At 37.8% G+C, this 20,278-nt stretch overlaps 1 protein-coding gene across 5 annotated transcripts in view; it reads right to left on the bottom strand.

The window, feature by feature from the left end:
* HEATR5B (HEAT repeat containing 5B) overlaps positions 1–20,278 on the bottom strand; it is a 61,230-nt gene that overhangs the window by 4,726 nt on the left and 36,226 nt on the right. For 4 of the 5 annotated variants that reach the window (XM_069800504.1, XM_069800505.1, XM_069800507.1 and 1 more), the window contains exons 25-34: positions 18,222–18,403; positions 17,051–17,119; positions 14,687–14,866; positions 13,145–13,382; positions 12,255–12,515; positions 11,145–11,272; positions 10,815–10,959; positions 6,663–6,932; positions 4,175–4,399; positions 1,504–1,655 (exon numbers count right to left, since the gene is read on the bottom strand). In XM_069800504.1, coding sequence (XP_069656605.1) covers positions 1,504–1,655; positions 4,175–4,399; positions 6,663–6,932; positions 10,815–10,959; positions 11,145–11,272; positions 12,255–12,515; positions 13,145–13,382; positions 14,687–14,866; positions 17,051–17,119; positions 18,222–18,403 — 1,850 coding nt within the window. Of the gene's footprint in view, positions 1–1,503; positions 1,656–4,174; positions 4,400–6,662; positions 6,933–10,814; positions 10,960–11,144; positions 11,273–12,254; positions 12,516–13,144; positions 13,383–14,686; positions 14,867–17,050; positions 17,120–18,221; positions 18,404–20,278 lie in introns of those variants that run through there. The other variant, XM_069800508.1, reaches the window with a different exon arrangement.

Raw genomic sequence — 20,278 nt, 5'->3', positions numbered from 1 at the left:
TATCACATAACACTTTTGACTATTCCACATTCACAGGAGTCTACAAAAACTCCAGTGAGGTAAAAATCAGGGCTTCTTCACTCTCATGTAAAACTTACCCATTAATCACTGGAGACAAGGGTGTCTTAACTAAGTTCCCTTGTTGGGGCAAAATGAAATTGAGCTCACCAGCCTTCTCGTTATTACTATACAAGACATCCAACAATTCAGACTTTTGCAGGTGGATCAGTATAATGCTTTTACTACAAACAGGTGTCTAGTTACTGACCCCAACAACGAGTGGTTTGTATTTAAAAAACTAGAACAAACACACAAATATTACAGAGTATATGTTCTGCACATCAACAAGGACAGTGGACACAATCTGGCTGCTGTGAAAGCATTCTCTTATGAATTACAAAAATAGTGGTAAGTTCAGCTCACTGACAGCTTTCCAGCAGGGTGGTGGGCAAAGATGTACTTCTCTCACTGTTATGTGTTTATATGGAGCTGAGAGAGAGCATGACATAAAAGTTTCTGCTTAATACGACTGCCATCTCCATTCACACACTAAAATTTTAAGTAGCTTTCCACCCAAAGTCAGACTTCAGAACCAACTGAATTTTATGTCCACGCTGGAAAACACCAGCCCTGCTGCAGAGCAGAATTATCAGTCTAAACAGGATTTTAAATGCCTCACTGTGACCCTAAACACATCAGCATTTTTTGCGTGTTTTTCTTCTCAGGAATCTCTGTAATGCTTGCTTGTGGAAACTCTATAGATTTTTCTTTTTAGTTTCCACATGCAGATTTGTATACCCACTCAAACAAACTGATGTGTATGTGGCTGGAACAGTTAAGCTTAACTATACAGTGCATTTAGCCTGTTTGAACAAAGTCAGTCTACAACTTTTTAGTTTCCCTCTTTAGTGAGAAAATAATTTAGAAGATAATTCTAAAGATAAAGACAAACCAAAAGGGCAAAAGTGAAATCAGGAGACAGATGACTCATAATCTACAGATATTCCAATGGTGACCACAAAATTACATTTTTGCACTCAAACTAAGTTTTGTATGAACATATAGAATAAGCACAGGTTTTGCACAAACAAATATAAAATTCATCAGAAATGTGGGCTGTAATTTTATCTACAGAAAAAGTGGTTTAGTTTGTATTATAAAAGATCGGCATTAATGTAGAAATGTCACCACTCTATAGTAACCAACCTTTTCATTTACTAAAATTTCACATATCAAAGATTCTTTTCCTTTTAAAAAGCTGCAAGTCAAGAACCTGACACAAGGCTGTGAACACACATTATCTAGAAGCACTTAGTTTGGGTTGTTTTGCTCACTAAAGAGTTTCTATAATGCACTGTTGAAAATTCTAGTTATTTTGACAAGCGGTATCTGTCTCTGAAGTAAAGGCATCACACAAAGCATTCAGGAAGTATGGTAAATATATCACAATTAGTTTGTTTTTCTCAGCTATATATTATTCACATTCCTATAACATAATCTTACCCAAGGATCACAGGAATTTAATGCACTTTTAAATCTGTTCATACATCCATTTTGTAAAGACTGCACTCCAATTATTTCAGTGCTTGCTGACCAAAGGAAGAGAGCAATAGCTGTAAGTATGCTTACTTCATCAAGAATAGGCTTAGAGGCTTCTGAAAAACAAAACCAAACACGCTGTTAGCTTACTCCAAAAAGGGTTTAGAATTTATTTAGTAAAAGCCAGTGAACACAGACACACTCAGAGAGGAAATAAACGTACTTGAAATTATTTGCAACTGCATACAAATATGCATCTACTTATTACAGAATCACTTTATCATTATTGACTGTGACTGACAAAAAGCTGAGCAACTCTATTCTAATACTTGTTTTAATAAAGTAAGTCAAACTTTCTGAAGCTTAAATAACAAGGAAAAAACATCACCCACACTTTCTCTGACCAAGTCATATTGTTTGTTTTCAATATGTAAACAAAAGAGGAAAAATATATTTTTTAGATCCTTTCCCCATTAAAAATATACCTCACTTTTTTTTTTTGTCCTCTTCAGCTGATACAGCAGACTAAGAAACTGATATCCAGCATGGCAACAACTTTTACTTAACATGAGGTTTCACATAACAGACTAGCTGATCTGACAGCTACCTGTCACCAATAAGAACAGTCCTACTTTAACCTTTCCTGCTTTTCAAATAGTCTGTATTTGCCATGGTCATCCTCTTTTTCCTTGAACAAACTCTGTCTTCATGGATCTCATTCATGAATTTACATCAACAGGAAAAAAAGAATTATATTTACATATAGTTATTATAATACATATACTGTTCTGCTGGTTTTGTTGTCCAGATTGGTTCTGCTCTCCCTTGAGAGGCACAAAAAACCAGCAGATACGTAGGCAGCAAAACCAGCATAACTGCCCTTTACAGGTGTCAGCTAGTTCACTCTATTGGCTTAGCCATGGTGTGAAACCTCACTTCAAAAAAATTACTCCAAGCATTTTAAGTGACAAATTTAGGAAAAAAAAATATTTAGATTTGTTTAAATTTTATGGAATTATAAGACTTGAAACTGCGTGCAGTAGACCTTGCTTAGATTCTTGTGTGTGTGATGTGTCCCACTCCACAGAAGACTGGAAAACATACACTCTTGCAAAGAACCAGGAAAGATTTCTGAAGCCTGTAAGAAAGCCAGTAATGTTTCTGGAGAGAGGGACTGGGGAAATCTTTACAGTAACAAAAGGCTGAAAGACAAGAGCTGATGTGACAAATCAAATTAGAAGTTTGACTTGGTTAACACAAATCTACTGATCCTTCCCCTTCAGACATTTTCAGGATCATTTGCAATTACCTACTTGCTCCCTATCTCTCACATGAGTAACTCCATTCAAGCCTCTCTTCAGTCTCTACAAATGGTTCCTTGGGGATGTAATGGGATGTTTTTGGCTGAACTACCATTATGCAAATGACAAATCTTTGTGTCTCTCTTTTGCTAACTACGCAGCTGAGACCATACATCCTCTTTAATTTTCGATGGGCAAGGCAAAGTACAAATGTGAACCAAGAGAAGTAGTCTGCAGTTCTCTAGAGAGACATGGTAGACATCCTGCTGGTGGGTAACAGATTTTTTTGGCAGCAGTAGGATTTTTTCTCTCCACTGAAAGGTTGTAACGGTACTGTGAATATCCTACTCCAGTATGAACCTTGCCACAATTATCCCTTACTGTCTTCACACTCATTCACTTTAACAGTCACTGTCATAAAGACCATATGAATCGTGTCAGTGGACACTTAAAAGACACAGATTGCCATTTTTCTTGAGGTTTAATTCAAGGTGTTGAGTCCACGTACAGTACTGAACAACTAGCTTCAGTAAAGAGATCAGTTCCCCTACAAACAGTTTTGGCAACTAAAATCTCCTTTCCTTTAAGCTAGCAGGTATTCTGTGGAAAGAGGAAAGGAGGGGTGGAAATGATAGTTTGCTCAGGCCTTGCCAACATGTCCAGAGTTGCCAGTAGTCAGAGAAATTGAGGCACAGTCCGGGAAGTGAAATGAATGCAGCTTGGAACTCCTTTAGATTTTACTTGTGAGACATTCAGCAGACGTCAGAAAGACCTATCAATATCACAAGGTAGATTTCCAAGTTCCAGAAACAAGCCACTAGCTGAAACTATGAAGACTAGTAAGGTCAGCCTGAGGAAAAGAGCTAGAAATAATAGAGCATGAAATAATCGCATCATAATGGGATTCAAAATGGAAGAGGAAATTCTGAAGTAGTACAGAAAAATACCCTAGAGAATGGAGGTGAGAGATGCGGGGCTGCAAGATGAGTTGCAAGGCAAAATTTCTAACAGGAAGTTATCATCAATATTGTCAAAGAAAACAGACCAACAAGGACAAATCTGGGATGGGAACTCCTGAGATGTAACTGTATTTTCTTAAAGCCAATGCTGTGCTTGTCTTCAACACAATCTATTAAGTAACTCTGATTAGTTATGCTCTGTGCATTCAAGTCTTTCTCCCATTTCAATTTTACAAGCAAATCATCACCACCTTTAATCTCCAACCTTCAGACACGAAGCCTATTAAATTATAGGCAGATACAATACTTGCCTTTTTGTTACAGCAAAACCCAGTTCACTTTAATTTAACTCTTCTGCACTGGGAAACCACTTACCAGGTTGAGAGTATTCCAAGATAGATGCCAGGGTGCTGCGGATAAGACCTGTCCACTGTTTCTGAGTTTCATCAGTCTTGACTGTTGGAAGGGTAACAATAGTTTTTATCCCTTGAAGGGCTGCACTGACTGGAGGTGGGACCTGATTATCTGCTGATTTTACTGCTGTTTCTTTCAATACTCTTGTAATAAGAAATAGGATAGTGGGTAAGATTGTCATACATCCTAAAAAAAAAGACAAAATAGAATTTCTGAAGTTAATTCCAACAAGTGTGGTAGATAACCTCTTTAGCTTTCCCAGTATGGATATATATGGCTAGGAGACAAAGGAGACACCAAGATAAACTGCAATTCAGGTAACAAATGATGCATGCCATTCAATATTTTATCATCAAATTCATTCATCAGTACTACTGAAGTGTATCGTAACACAAGTCATACAAGCCAACACTTAAAACGTTCCTGTCAATTCAAGAATGATGATTCAGCTATTAAAGTTTTGCCCTACATGGCATGTATCATATTGAACACCTCCAGATTGTTAAATATCTTAAAACAGGATCTGCATATTGCTAGGGTCCTATAAAGTAAACAACCACAATAAGAAATCTGAAACAGGTATCCAAACCAAGTCATGGCACTTTCCAAGGAAGCTGGTGTGTGGTGTAAGCCCCAGAAGCAAAGTAAGGAGGTTATCTGGGTGTCTCACATCCTGGGCAAAAGCTGCAGCCATCTGGCTACTCTACAAAGGAGACAAAACTATCCTCCTCCTACTGCACTGCCCTTCTGAAGAAATCAACGCCTATATATGTTTTGTGCAGCAAGCCCTACAGATGCAAGTTAGGCATACTCAAGAAATATTTGTCAGGTAACACATAACCTGACTTTAGACACATGGGAACTTTATTAGAAGGAGTTTCAGTAACACATGTAGACCTTAAGACCCTGTAGGACTAAAAGAAGGGTGCTATTGGGTTTAGGCATGTAATATCAATCTACAGCTCACTTCAGACTGTCAAGTCTCTTTCCATATCTTTTCTATGCCTCATGTTCCCACATCTGTGGAAACACAAATCCTGCCATTTCCTTACTTCTGGGAATGCTGTGAGGATGAATACACTAAGTAGAATAATTACGACTGGAAGGCACTGCTGGAGGTCATCTAGTCCTACCCCCTTTTTCAAAGCAGCAGTTCCTCTAGATCAGATTGCCCAGGATCTTGTCCAATGGAGTCTGCAAGATGCTCATGTTTTAAAGAAAGAGGAGGAAATATAAAAAACCCTCTCAATCACAGAAAGTGATGAATTCTCTTTGTTCACAGTTTCCGTTACACGCAATGGCTCAATTAACACAAACATTTGTGCATGTACTATCCCCCTCTCTCTACAGCTATCAGCTGGCTACATCTTCTGGATGAGGAAAAAACCCAACTCTAGCAGTCCCTGTAAACTAACAATAGTTTCTGAGATACTTTCGCTGGCCACTTGCCAATTGCTGGGAGTTATGCCTTCACTCCAGTCAACACAGTAGTAGTACTGTTACTCTTTCTGCACACCCTCTCCCTACACTGCTGCCCTCCTCCCTCTCCACCCCACCCCACCCCAGAAACGGGGAGAAAAGAACAAGAACCAGGAATCAAAACCAGTGCAGGACTCCAGATCAGCTCAAAATCTACTATTTTTTAAAGAACTGTAAGTCACAAATTGTCTGTTTGAAGACTTTATCCAAGTATGTTATTTAGCATGCATCTCATTAAGGGACCAGCCTGCATCTCATTAAGGGACCAACCTCCAAAATGTCTTATCTACATCAGTGTGTGAAACTTCCCAGAGATCCATGAGACAACTCTTAAGCAATTTGTTCTCTGAAAAGCAAAACTCAAAGAGCACAGCTTCCCATGCAATTGTGTCCTTTACCCCTGAATTCCACTCACTGCAATTACCCCAGTTTACACATATCCTTTGTGACAGTCTCCCTGGGCAGAAGAAAGCTCCATTTAGTTTGGAGTCACATTTGGGATGACTGACAGCCAACGGCTGCAAAACCAAGAGTATCACAGCTGAATTGTGCTGGTTTTTCCTCAGCAGGATTCTCTTTTCATCCAGCTGCTGCTTTTCATGAGCGTCTCAGGAATTTAATTATCTCCAAGATGTCTATGCTCTTTTACAATATGATTAAAATTGGCCAAAAGGTTTCAAAATCATGAAAAAAGGAACAGAAAAAAACAACAATAAAATCATGGTGATAATATAGCTCATTTCCTCAGCAAACTTGCAGCACACATGCAAATTTAAAATCATAATTTCCTTTACATTGCTTGCTGGAAAAACCCGAATTCTTAATTTATTTTAGAACCTAAACATACTTTTCAATAGATGACCCTTAAAGTATCCCATAAAAATATATTTACAGTTTGGTTTTAGCATCATATGATCACTACGCTTCCCCTACAGTAACCACTTACGTGTATTTTATTACAATAACTTACCTGCTGGGGAACACAGAGAAGGCAGGTCAGACAGTATAGTAACAGTGGCAGCCACAAGACGAGCACTTTCCTCAGAAAGGTGGGATTTGGCAGCAATGTGACTTGGAGAATCTGACACTTTTGAACTCAGATGGGGCATGTGCCGTACTAGGATAAACATGAGCAATTCCATGGCTGCAAAGACTAGAGATTTTCCAGGCACAAGACCACCACTCTCACCCCCTTCTCCTAAAGCAAGATGATTTTCTTTTTCCTCAATATCATCTTCATCTGAAAAAAGGAAAGAAACATCTGAGGAGACAGTTAAGAAAGATCCCCTACCAAAGACTGCATGAAACACTCAAAAAACCCACAACTTAAAAATCAAGAAGAACAAGTTCTTTCACAGTAAGATATGACAAACATGGCTCATGTCAAACTAAATGTTTTAGCTAGAATTACGTAAAGGGGCTTAAAATACTTTAGAAGTACTGTGATTACAACAACACTTACTAAAAATCCAACCAGAGCTAGAAAAAAAAGTAGTAATACTTACACAAAATAAAAATGCTGTAATTATTTTGCTTCTTTTAAAACTGATTGTAAAAGTAACAGCAATGACTACAAAATAAATAGGCATAACAATATTTTTTAATTTAATGGCTATCAATTAAATGTTCCACCCTGACAAAAAACTTATTTCAGCCTAAATTGATTATGAAATAAGAGAACAGAAAAGCATTGTAGGATTCTATGTCTGAGTTCATGATTTCAGTGCATTCAGTTCAAAAAGTCTCTCTTTTGAATGGCAGCTTGGCCAGCTGCAGTCTTTCCTTCTCTCATTAAACAGCAACAGAGATTCAGTAAGTCAAAGCTGGCCTGAACTACCCCTATGGAGCTCCTATGAATTTAAATGATTGCTAGTGTTATCACATTCACTGATTTGAAAAATGCAACTTACTAGGCCTACAGTAAACAATTCCATTAATTCACATGAAGGAACAGAGCTTGCATTTTTAGCTGTGCTGGTTCCTCAAGTTCCAGCAAAATCCTCTCTCTGTTTTTATGTGAAAAATGGGCAAAAGCTAACAGGTTGGTTTTTTTCTCAGCAGTATATTGTGCCAGACTAAGATGGTAGTTTTCCTTAGTAAGGGAATATTCTTTGACTTTTACTTTACTTCTTTCAGGTAAAAAAAAAACATGGGAGACTTAAGCTAACCAGACATCAATGAACTATTTGCCAGGTTGCCATATGGAAAGTAATTTACCTGGCAAAGATGGAAACAGTACATCCAATGCAAGATTTTTGAAGAAATGGTAAAGGGATGATTGAAAAGGAAGATGCTCTGTTAAAAGGAAGAGGTTACTGAAAGTACCTCAGAAAGTAGCTTTCAGACTGATGCTAATACCGTTATCAAGGATATTCTTACATAAAGTAGAAATAAACTAACAGAATATACTGATGAAAAGCCTAAGCAAAACATCATGTTGCAACCAGCTGTCAGTTAGACTTGAATCACCGAACTCCATTCAAGCACAACAGTCCAACCAGTTATTCTCCTACTTTTCAGTCCACTTATCTCCAATTTGACAATGATACTATGGGGTACTGGGTCAAAAGCCTTGCAAAAGTCAAGGTGAACAACCCATGACTCCTTCATCCAAAGCCAGTTATTTCATCACAGAGGGCAATTAGGCATTATTTGTCCTTGGTAAGTCTGTGCTCACTTTTCAAATCGCATTCTTCAACTTCATGTACTCAGAAGTCCTTTCCAAGGGAATTTACTCCAAAATCTTTCAAACACACACAGTACGCTTACTGGCACATAGTATCACAAAACCTGCCTCATGTCTTTACTTACTGGAAATTAGACATAGCATCTACTTTTTGCCATTGATTGGAAAGCTTCCTTGAGCACCACAGCTTTTCAAAGATGACTGCAACAGCATGTCATCAGCCAGCTCCCTCAGATGCATCCCATCCAGTCCCAGGGTATGTCCAGCTTTTACCTAAGCAGTCCCTAACCTGATGCTCATCTACTGTAGGTAGCAGTTCTCTCCCCTAAACTTGCTCACTAGACACAGAGACACAGGAGGACTAAGCAAAGAAGATAATAGTGCCCCAGTTTTTCCCCTAACATGTTTTGTCATTAGATCACCCAACCCATTCAGCAGCAGGTCCAAATTTCCTTGGTCTTTTTGCTGCCAACTTATCTATGAAAGCCCTTCTTGTCACACTTGACTTTCATCACCAGTCTCAGCTCCAGCCAAATTGTGGCTTTCCTAATTCCACTCCTCTGTATCTGAGCAGAAATCTTCAGTAGTCTTCCTGGGCAGTTTGCCCCCACTTCCACCATCCATACACTTCCTTGTCACACTTGAGCTCGGTCAGAAGTTCCTGCTCAGCCAAGTCAGCCTCCTGCCATGCCTGTTTGGCATCCTGCACTTTTGGATGAGCTATTTTTTTTCACCAAAGATGAACCATCTCCTTCCTTTGCCCTTCTGGGAAGCTGACCACAAGATCTTGTCTGCAAGCTCCTTGCACAAGCCCAAGTCTGTTAAGTCAGGCCAAAGCTTTTGCTCTGCTACTTGTTTTCTTCATTTCTCTCAGGATCAAGAACTCCACTACCTCATGGCTGCTACGGCCACAGCTACCATTAACCTTCATAACCATTTCTTCCATATTAGTGAGGAGCAGATCCACTGAGCACCTCCCTTATTTGGACTGTCCAGCATCCAGACTGAAAAAACCTGTGCCTCATACGCTTCTGAAAGCTTCGGATTGTTAGCATCCTGCAGCGTTGCCCTTCCAGCACATGTCTGGATGGTGAAAGTCTCCCATGAGAATCCCACAGCTCGTGATTGGAAGGCTTCTTCCAGTTGGTTTAATATGGCTTCACCCACCTCCTCTTCTCAATTAGGCAGTCTGTGGCAAACAAGAAGAGAGTTCCTGACCGCTATCACCCTTCACTTGCCCTTAGGGGTATCAGTTCTGACCTGTCAAAGAAGGACGGGTTGCCCAGATACCTACCCTGACAGCTTGTTCCTCTTCACCTCTTGCCAGATCTCTATAGTGTTCTCCAACGGGATGTCTGGAGATAAAGCTTTTTGTTGCTGGAAGTCACAACCTTGCAGCCTCCACCTTTGTGCAAGAATCATCCTCCAGGGCTGTATTCCAGCATAGCCTATGGCTGTCCCTCCTTGTGACACATGGGGCTTGGGCTTCTGCACCTGCAGGATGTCTGGGAAGAACACGTCATTCTTCCATTTGCCTTTCCTGACACTACACAGTCTGCTCACCTTCACATGCATTTCCTTCAGATCTCACAGGTGAGACCAATGTCACTTCCAGCCCTCGCTGCACAGACAAGTACCTGGAGGACAGTCACATCAGGGCTTTCATCTGAATTTCAAGCCAGGTCATTAGACCTCTGATGCACCAGAGGTGATTGTTCCTCAGTCAGCAGACTGTGTCTTGCTGTATGTCACTGCCATCATTAACGCTGACTCTAGCAGTCTTGTACAGTCTCGAGCAGCACTTCTAGGCTGTGTGAGCATGCCTTTCCACACCAACAGCCTTGCTCCTGTTTGCACACCCTGTTCCCAGAGCTCCTGGAAGCTGACACACCCTGAACGTCAGTGACGTAAGAACCCAGACACAAGTCTGCTCCACTTCCTGGCAAGTTCTCCCGGGCAGGCAACTTTTGACACTGGTTCCAGTAGCATCTCACTCACCGCATGAATTCCAGTTGTGCCAGGGACACACCACAAGAGCCTACATTGGGGGCTGAACCGTTAAACTTCAGAAAAAAAGGTAACTGAAGTGCTAATGAGGCAGTCAATAGAGAAAAATTAATGAAACTGAGCAAGGCATTAGTAAGACCTTAAGTAGTGTGCTGAGTATAATTTTCATCATTCATATTTGAGAAAAATCAGTGAAAACCATAACATGAAAAGAATAACCACTAGAATGATCAGAGGAAAAAAACCTATATCTTAGAAGAGTTAAGAAATCGGGAAGTAAGATTATGAATACATCAAAAGTATCTGTGGAATACACAGCATTTTCCTCCTCAGTGTAACCATACTCTAATGTATTTGAGTTCCTTTCCCGATATGAAAACCTGTTGCTTAATTTACTCTGCAAAGCAAGCCGTGTTTTCAAAATCTTACTTAGGGTGTTCTTTTTTTCCTGCAAATAATCTTGAGCTGCTCTTACTATCTGCTGGACAACTCCTGTAACCAGTAGCTGCACTGAAGGAGGATCCCAGGTCAGGAGGAGTCGGTGAAGCACACTCAAGAGTTCAACACCAAGGAGCTACAGTAAAACAAAACACATATAAAAAAATTAGTTAGGACTTAACAATTCCTAATTGTTATATCACTTGCTTATGATGAGGAAATACTTTTCTCACACAAAAATAATTACAGCTTTTGTAATCATCGCAGATGAAAGACCAACACCTAGAAAAAGCTGATTGTTACAACACGCTCATACAGTACCTGATCCTCTGCAATATGGATCCTGGCACAAGGGGAATCCAATAAAGTATGAAGTGCTTGTAAACAAGATGTAACATGCTCAACAGGCTCTTCAGGTCGTGGGGAACACAGAAACTGTATACTAACACCTGAAAAGAGCAATAATTAAGAAGAATATTCACATCATCATAAAATCAAGTTTTCTTTTTTTTAATTTATTTTTAAGTATAGCAGATTCTTAACAACTTTAGAAAGATACACGTTTTTCTCAATTCTTCTTCCTTTAAAGGAAAAGAGAGTTTATGTATTAGAAACAGAGTTGTATTCGCTTTCTCTTCCACATCATGTCTTCCCCAAAATTTGGCAGGAAAAATATTAAACAGCGACAGCAAGCAACTTACGATTACTAAATGGAAATCCACACTTCGTTCTAAAGATCTGTAAATCAGAATTCTGAATCCTTCAATTGTAAACTGAGTTTTATTTAATTTAACTCTTAAATTTAAAGATAACTGAGATGAAGTTAAGCCTCAGAAATCATCCAATATTCATATTATACATATGGCACTTAATTCTGGTTTTAAATATCTATATCTCAGCAAACTGTTGACATTCCTCAGAATAAGCAATCACATCCACCTCTTAAAGCTGTTAGATAACAACAAAGGGAAACAGTGAGTGCTACTCTCAGATGAAAAACTGATGCAAAAGCTACTCCATGTGACGTGACAAATATCCATCTCTATTGAACTGGGTTTTTATGAGGGTGTGTATTTCAATTAACCTTACAGCTTTTGTGTCTTTGAAGCATAATATTTTGTATCATCTGAATTATATTACAGTGTAGAACAGTTCCTACTCATTTTATTCAATTACATAAATAAACTAGATATACAACTTGTCTATAAAAATCACAATAAACACACCGACAAATGATCTGTCAAAGCTATGAAGAACACAGAAGGCAGAGAGATATGGAGAGGAGGAGTCAGAGGTACTTTGAAACATTACTGTCCAGACATGTGATGCATTTTAAACTTCCCAGATTTCAAGTCAAAGTATCTTTTCTTATTCCCATACCATTTCATACCATAATGCGCTGCTACTGAACTCTAAACTTATAACTCTTACCCAAAATTAAGTGCATTCGGTCTTTGTTTATCTCCGGCAAAGATTTAGCAGCAGGTGGAGTTCCAGGTGTCTGGTTTAACATAATGGCTGTAGCACGTTTCTGTGAATTGGGCATTGCTGCAGCAGTCTCTTCTGTTGACTCTGAAGCATTAAATCCTGTACTGTTTAGCCAAAGCGCTACTGCATGTAGTATGGGAGCCCAGGAGTTTCGGTAATGCAGTCTAGCTGTATCAATTGTTTCTGGAGTGTAAAATGCTCCCCCTGTTAAATTAGCAAAGCAAGGTAAATTCTGAAATTCTCTGCAAGTAATAGACAAAAAGCACATACTCTGTACATGTTTGATAATGTACATACTCAGATGTAATCCTTGTTAGTGACAGTGCATTCCAATTCTCCTTGTGAAGGAGCAACATTAGTACCTCTCACAAGACAGTGCAATGGCCACAGTGGAACAGTAAGCAGAGAGCAAGAAAGGTAGGCAAGGTCATCAGGTCTTGCAGCATTTTTCATATAGAAGATGCATTCTTAACTCAGTAAAATATTATAAGACAGTATCTGCTCTGATCTCAAGGGCTAATCTCAAGATGTTTTTCTTACAGTAAACATCTCTTTGCATTTGATATCAAAGTATTAGAGGTGTAGAAGTATTCTTAATTCTACAAAGACATCGTTTTTATCATCTCTGTGATTCAGATAAATAATATCTTCATTGCAGATTGAAGGAAAAAAGCACACGCAAACTTCAAACATACATTCTTATTACACATAGGCAGAAATTTATCACTTGCATAAAAAACATGCCTGCCAAATAATTTACAGAATTTTGAAGTCTCAACTAAGGGTTTCTTTCTGTTTTTCACAACACCACAAAAAGAAATTCCAGTGCTTACCATCTGGTGGAAGCTGGGTAGCAAATTCAGCTGGTAAAGTTAAAAGAGCATAATCTTTCAGTGCAGCTAACCAGAGACGGCTAAGTGCAGGCAGTTCAGGTTGTACAAGTGTTATCAAACTGTCTGGTGGCAACTCATCTACAGTACCAAAATCATCCTCATCCTCCTCTGTGCTCTTTGAAACACGCTTTGGTTTGGTCTCTGCTTCTTTCTTAATTTTCATGGCAACAACGTACACCTAGAAGAAAACCAGATACGAAAGTACACGCTGTGAGATCCTAAAAAGAAAAAAAAGCAGCAGTCCTTCCCATGTGAAAGTAACAGATTCCATACACAGATGACTCACTGGAAAATGACTGGGAAAAAGAGTATTGCAATACAATTACGTTTTATTTAAATATTTTTTCTTTTATTTCTACCAGTATATCACACTCAGGGGCATAAATGGCACTTTCCTAAAACAATCTGACTACACACTTTTTTCTAAAAAACATCAATTACTGCTGCTCTACACAGACATATTGATTTGAATAACTGATTTAATTAGATCAATGCATGCTTATTGCAAAGGTTTCTTCAACCTACATTAAGAACTACTACATAAATTAGAGTAATTGTCACTTTTGGGGAGCAGATTACTTGTCAAAGACATGAAAATGGCTTTAAATGTGTTACATGAATACAAGAACATTTATAGGTTTGTCTTTGATAGATGCTATGAAAGAATAAAAGGATTTTCAAAAACACAGATAAATATGGGAATAAGCAGAAATATCAGAAAAATACAGTAAAAATACGCATTTTTAGAAAAGAAATAGAAGTAAGTGTCTTCACACAACAGATGCTCCATATCAAAGCTGAAAATTACAGTATGGGGTGATTAACATTACACAGCTGAAATGTTAATACTTTCCTTTGTAATTTCAAAAGTAACTTCCAAGAAAATTTAATGAAAAGAAAAACCAAACCTTTAAGTACTACACTAACAGAAACCAAAATACCATTTGTGTAATTATATGCAGAGCTCTACAGCATGCAAATAACATTTTGGTAAGCAAGGCAATGTAAGTAGTGCTAACTGTTCTGTAAATAGTTGGAAGATTTCTCACATTCCAGCCATTCCCCAACAATATCTACATTAAGCCTGTAATTTATTACAAACACTTTGATAAACTCCTAGTTAATTAACTCCAATATTTTCTCAGAATATATTTTAATGTTGTTTGCATTTTGTTTTTTTAAGTTTAAGAGCAAAGATGGAAGGAAAATCAAAATCCGAGAGGGTATGATTGTATACTTTAATACAGAAAAGTGCAGTAAAACAAAGAACAATCAAGCCTCACTGTAAAAATGGATTGACAGAATGGCAGAAAAAGGAACAGAGAAAGATAGAGATATGAAAGCCTCACAGCAGTGGAATTGCAACAGGTAAGAAGGAGGGCAGGTGCAAGGCTCACTGGCTGAACAGCCAGTGAGGTATAAGGCTGCTATTACGCTGCAAAATCTTTTCAAACTTTTAAAGATTTAATGGTCAATGTTTACCTCAGCCCATGCTTTCAGAACTGCAAGTTTTTCCATAGTAGTTGCACTCTCTCGGTAAAGCTGGCTAGAAGATCCCTTTCCTGCTTGCACTTTATCCAGGGAAGAGACAAGAAGATTGTGAACTCGGCGGAGATCATTCAGGTCACTTACAACGCCACTTCCTATCCAAGCACTACATACCTAGACAACAAAGTTTAGAGTCATTCTAAACTAGCAAAAAACCCAACCACCTTATAAATGAAAAAAAATTCCAGCCCTCTAAGAAAACAGAACCCAAAACAACCACCACAAAAAACTTCACAGCTCTTTTCCTGCTTAATATAAAAATTCCGAGGTTGTTCTTATTTTCTCCCTAGCCCTGATAACAGAATTACTTAGGTGAATGGTTACAAAGGCTGTATTTGCAAAGTATATTAAAATGGACCTTAGTAGACACATGGAAAATATTTAAAATAGTTTTTTAATCCTCCATAAATAAGTAATAATTTTTTTATTCTGTTCCCAAGTGTCTGGTCAAATCATTCAGGTAATGAGGTCATTGCATTTACTGTGAAGAATATATTGGACAGCAATCAATAAAAGTACACCTTTAAAAACCCACACCTCTCAAATTATGTACCAAGGCTCTATACTAAGGAGAAGCTTTCAAGATCGTTAATGTCAAGAAAACACCTAGAAATGAGTGAAATAAAAATCTTTAAGCAACTGGACTCTGATCTGGAACCAACAGTTCTAAATGTAGAACAATCAGTTGGAGACATGGTGGACAGACAGTTGGGTGTCTCCCCACTTTTCATTTGAATTAAATGGACCCAAACAGGTACTTAAAATACAAACATCATACAGAAGCTATTCCTGTCTAGTGCTATACATTGGCATTCATCCTCTGAAACACATTCACGCCCAGACATAACTCAGGCTATAAAAGAATTCTGGTGCAGCTGCTTTTCTACAAATAGGGACGAATTCTTTCAGAAGAGCTGCTTTGATTCTGGTGGCGATTCTACCAGGGTAAGGAACAGAAGCAAAAAAACCCCCACAGAACTCAAGCGGTTCAGGTTTTACAAACTCTTTTTTCATGGCATTTTTGTCCTATCTCCAATTTATTTATTTTGCTTTTAGAGAACCAGTTCCATGAAAAACTTTGGGGAAATGCCTCTCATGATCTGGAATGATGAATATATTTAAAGTAAAGTAAACACAAACAAAAAAAGCATCCTGAAGATGCACAGGACAAGGCTGCTGAAAATCTGTCACAAATCCGTAATTCATTCACAGTAGGACTAAGACCAGCTTCACTCCTGCTGCTGGGCAAATCAACAGCTGTTTCAGTAATGACATAAAACTATAACACCACCAAACTCATTCAGTGCAGCTCATCTCTGTCCATGTAACTTCTAGAGAGTTAAATATCCAAACCTCATCTCTAACCATTTGGTCCTGTAAGTGCACACATCCACTTCGAAACTGGTTGAATAAGGAAGATTTTGACAAGTTATAAGGAATGTTACATGTTTTCACACAAAATGCCTCTTCATCCAGCTTTAAATGCACAGAGACGTTCTGTGAGGTAAGATGAACATATTCTTTCCTATGTATAGATACACTAAATTATGCCATATTTGATCTATCCTTACAAGTTTTGCTGGAAATTAGGAGTATGAAACACCACCACAAAATCACAGTCCTGCTGGACAAAGATTTACTAAACAAAACTCACATACACAAAGTTACTGTTTTAAAACTGATGTTTGCATAGCTAATTAAACTGCTGATTTAAACTACAGTAATTTAGCTGTGTAAACCACATACCAGATACTACTACAGCTATGTTGCTGATAGCTGTTTTAAACTACAGTAGCACAAGATCACACACAAAAAAAATCTTGCACTGAATTTTCACTGAGAGGTTGTTACTATGACTGTAATGAGAATACTCAGATCTTTTAAAATCTAAAATAAAGTATTAATCAGAATGGAAGTTTAGTGTTTAAAGGTAAGTTATCAGTAATCTGAATACTTGGTCAGACTGAGAGGCATCTCAATAAATATATTACTATTGGTCTCATTAAGCAAGGGTTTTTTTCTCTTTTTTTTTTCTTTTAGCAACAAATGCAGAATTGACATAATTACTGACATAATTAGTTTCAGAAAGACTAAGTATTTCCTGACATAGCTCCCTAAAAGGACTTCTGCACTTCTGAGGAACAAAATATGTTACTAGGAGACTAAAAGATGTTGCAAGAACATCACGGCTTAGGTTTACAAAATTTTCCAGCCATTTGCTACTACTTCTCTTTTGCACCCTTCTTCCAAAGAGAACAAAAATCAGTTTGTCTACTATCTGAACATTTTTCTCTGTACCTGGCAGGCCTTTGCAGTTATATCAGATGGTGTATCTTGGGAAAAAGCTGGCCTCAGAGCAGCTCCAACCTGTTGACAGGAAGAAAAATTAAAAAATCAACTAAAACAACAGTGACACAACATTCTTCATCTCACCTGTTTAAGGCTCAATCACATATACAGAACAAGCAAGCAAGATTGCCAATTCTGGCATTACAGTTACACCCCAAACTTATCCTTGCTGTCTCGCAGATATTTGCAATAGTATTCTTTAAACAAAAACAAAGTCCTAAACCAGTTTTTTCCTGCTTGCCCATTGCGTTTTTAAGCCTCAAGTACCTTTGTCAAATATGTGGTATTATCTTCCTTCTGTTAATGGATATTCTTTTATTCATTAAGGTATTACAGGTGCAATTTACACTAAGGCTCAAGAAGCCAATGACTTTTTGATATCCAAAAGGAATAATGATGTGAAATCAAATGTTTATGGTTGGATTTGCATCAAGTTCCCAAAATGACAAATACTAACAAAAAAACCTTTCAGGCAGTTGTTATAAGGCAGCATTTTTCTGAAACAAAATGAATGGAGTCAAAGAGACAAAAGCAATGGTTACAGCACCACAGAAGGAAAAAGAAAAAGGCAGGAAGTGAAAAGGATGAAAGCCTGCCTTTAAAAAGTATTTGCAGAGACCTTGAAGACACAGTGGAGACAAAAGAGGTGAAAGAGTTAAGCTATGCAACAAAATAAAGCAATAATACCCCAAAATAAATCTTCAACTGCCCACTTCCCATTCCTGTACTTTTGTAGCTTTCATTTAAAGAGAAGTATATTCATTAATTACCAAGAAAAGAGATTTATTAGATTCAGTCTGGAACTGAATCAGCGTTATTTTCCAATTCCTAATTCCAAAAATGAAATGCCACTCTTGCCAAAATTAAATGTAACTTGTAATATTTGGCTGTCAAGAATCAATAGCTACTGAATTTTTACTTAAGTCAGCTACTAAATTACAATAAATAGGAAGAGATACAAAAATAAATTTTGAAGAGGTAAATAAAAGTGCCTCTTCAGTACATTTTCACATACAAAAATCTCTTCACATGTATTCTGAAGTTATAAAATGTTCTCAAAGTTAAAACTGGCATATTGGCATAAATATACAATTTCCTGAACTTATAAAGGAGGTCTCACATTAGCCTGATACTGCTCCAGTATCACATGGCCTGGAAACTCTGGCTCAGGAACCAATGCAAATTTCTTGATAATGTCTTCAAGAGCTTGAAGACCCGCCATTCGTAACTGGTTGCTGTGATCAGTTGCAGCCATGAATGCCATTCGAATAAGGTCAGAGAGATGGAGTACTAAGAAGTCATCTTAGAACAAAACAGAAAGAACTATTTAGTGACTTAAAAGATAGCAAACATGATGGATATTTGTAACATTTTCCTCATTGACATGTACAAATTTTACCTAGTCTTTTTCAAAGGTCCACATTTAGGGTATGGAGGAAGGCAGGAAAGAATGTAACCTATTTTTCTTTCTTTTTTTTCCCACCCCTTAAAGTGATACAAGGGCTTCTATTCCTCAGACAACCTTAAAAATTAAGCACAAATTTGAAACAAAATTAAATATATGATATACAGAAGTTGCATTGAATAGAGTAGGTAAATGTGGCTGAATAGCTTAGAAGAGAACATTTAGTAAAGCTAATTTTAGTAATTCCCCCCCCCCCCCCCCCAAACCTACAGAAAATCTTCAAGTCAATTCCTGTTTGAGTCCTATGCTTAGAGTGACCCCTGCTGATACAGGAAAACCTCGTCAAGTTTAAACACCGAAAAACTGACTGCCTCTAGTTCTGCTCCCAAAAGCCACATCCAAGGCTGTAAATGAGCAGCAGACAACATGCAGAAAAGAACAATATCTAACTCAGTAACAATTCTGAAAGGATTCTTCTTCTCTATTTATTCATTTTATTTCTTTCCTTACTCTCAATATAAAATTACCAGATGTTGTACAACTAATATGAAAATAAATTATTTAAAAACATAATATCCAAGGTGACTAACAAAACTCACAAATTATGAAAGCTCTACATATACTCAAGCCTCAAGGCAAAAAAGAAAAGTTTATTTTGTAGCTGAAACTTTTTGGAGGCATGTCAGTAAAGACAGACTGGAAATTACTTAAAAACTACGAAGTGGTAAAGTCTGCACTTACTTTTTCAGACCGTCGCAGCTGTTAGTAAAATTTAAATATTTTGGAAGTTGAAGTTGGGGGGTAGAAGGTTGCTGAGTTTTCCTTTTTACAATGATACCAAACACATCAAGTTCACTTTAAATAAATTCAGAGATGTAAATTCTCAGGATTATTATATGCAATCCTCTGCAGCATCCTATAAGCGGCAGTTATTTCATGATGTTCTCTATAACACAAGGCCATCTCAAAATAAACTTTCTCAAAACTCTTCCCTCTTAGTCTTCAAACAGTGACCTCAGCCTCAAATCAAGTCAGAAACAAGATCTCACAAAACCAATGCACAGCGCGGGAACCAGACTGCATCAAAGCAACACAAGGAAAGACTTGATAAATCTCCATATCGTAACAGACACCCTCAACAACACAGACACTAAAATCCATTAATCCCATGCATTCTAGGATGCTCATGATATTCATCCTACATGCACAGAGTCCTCATGAGCACTACATGGGTGAAAGCAAACAATCACTATGCACCATAAACAATACAAATGGGCAACTCAAGAACAGAAACCTCCCAACATCTGCTAAGGTTTTTTCACAAAACAACTATCTTATCTCTAACCTCTCAATTTTGATCCTCTAACTCATAAAAGTACCTTCAAAACATGAGCTTTAAAACTAATATTCATCACTCTCATGGATACCGAAAGAATGAACTTTATAAAGCAGCTGTGTCCATGTCTTATTATAACTCCCTCCCACACCCCTCTCTCCACAACCAATGCCACATCAGTAATTACCTGGCCTTATCTCTTTCTTTTTTCCTAGCATCCCTTCAGTCTGAAGATGCCAAAATAATCTCTGAAGTCTAATTCATTGCTATCATTATGTTAAACTCAGAAACTGTTCCCAGCTCACCCTTAGCTAGAAGATACTGCTTCTATTTCAGACTGGAGAAAAGGGTTGCAAATGTAAGGGGTTTTTTTCCCAAGCAGATCAGTCTGTCAGAATTTATATTCTCCAGCAAACCTCATTCTTTGTGTTCATAG

This window comes from Haliaeetus albicilla, chromosome 13 (assembly GCF_947461875.1).
Source record: "Haliaeetus albicilla chromosome 13, bHalAlb1.1, whole genome shotgun sequence".
Classification (NCBI taxonomy): domain Eukaryota; kingdom Metazoa; phylum Chordata; class Aves; order Accipitriformes; family Accipitridae; genus Haliaeetus; species Haliaeetus albicilla.
Note: the sequence above shows the minus strand (reverse complement) of the source record. Positions and strands in the feature narration are given on the sequence as shown.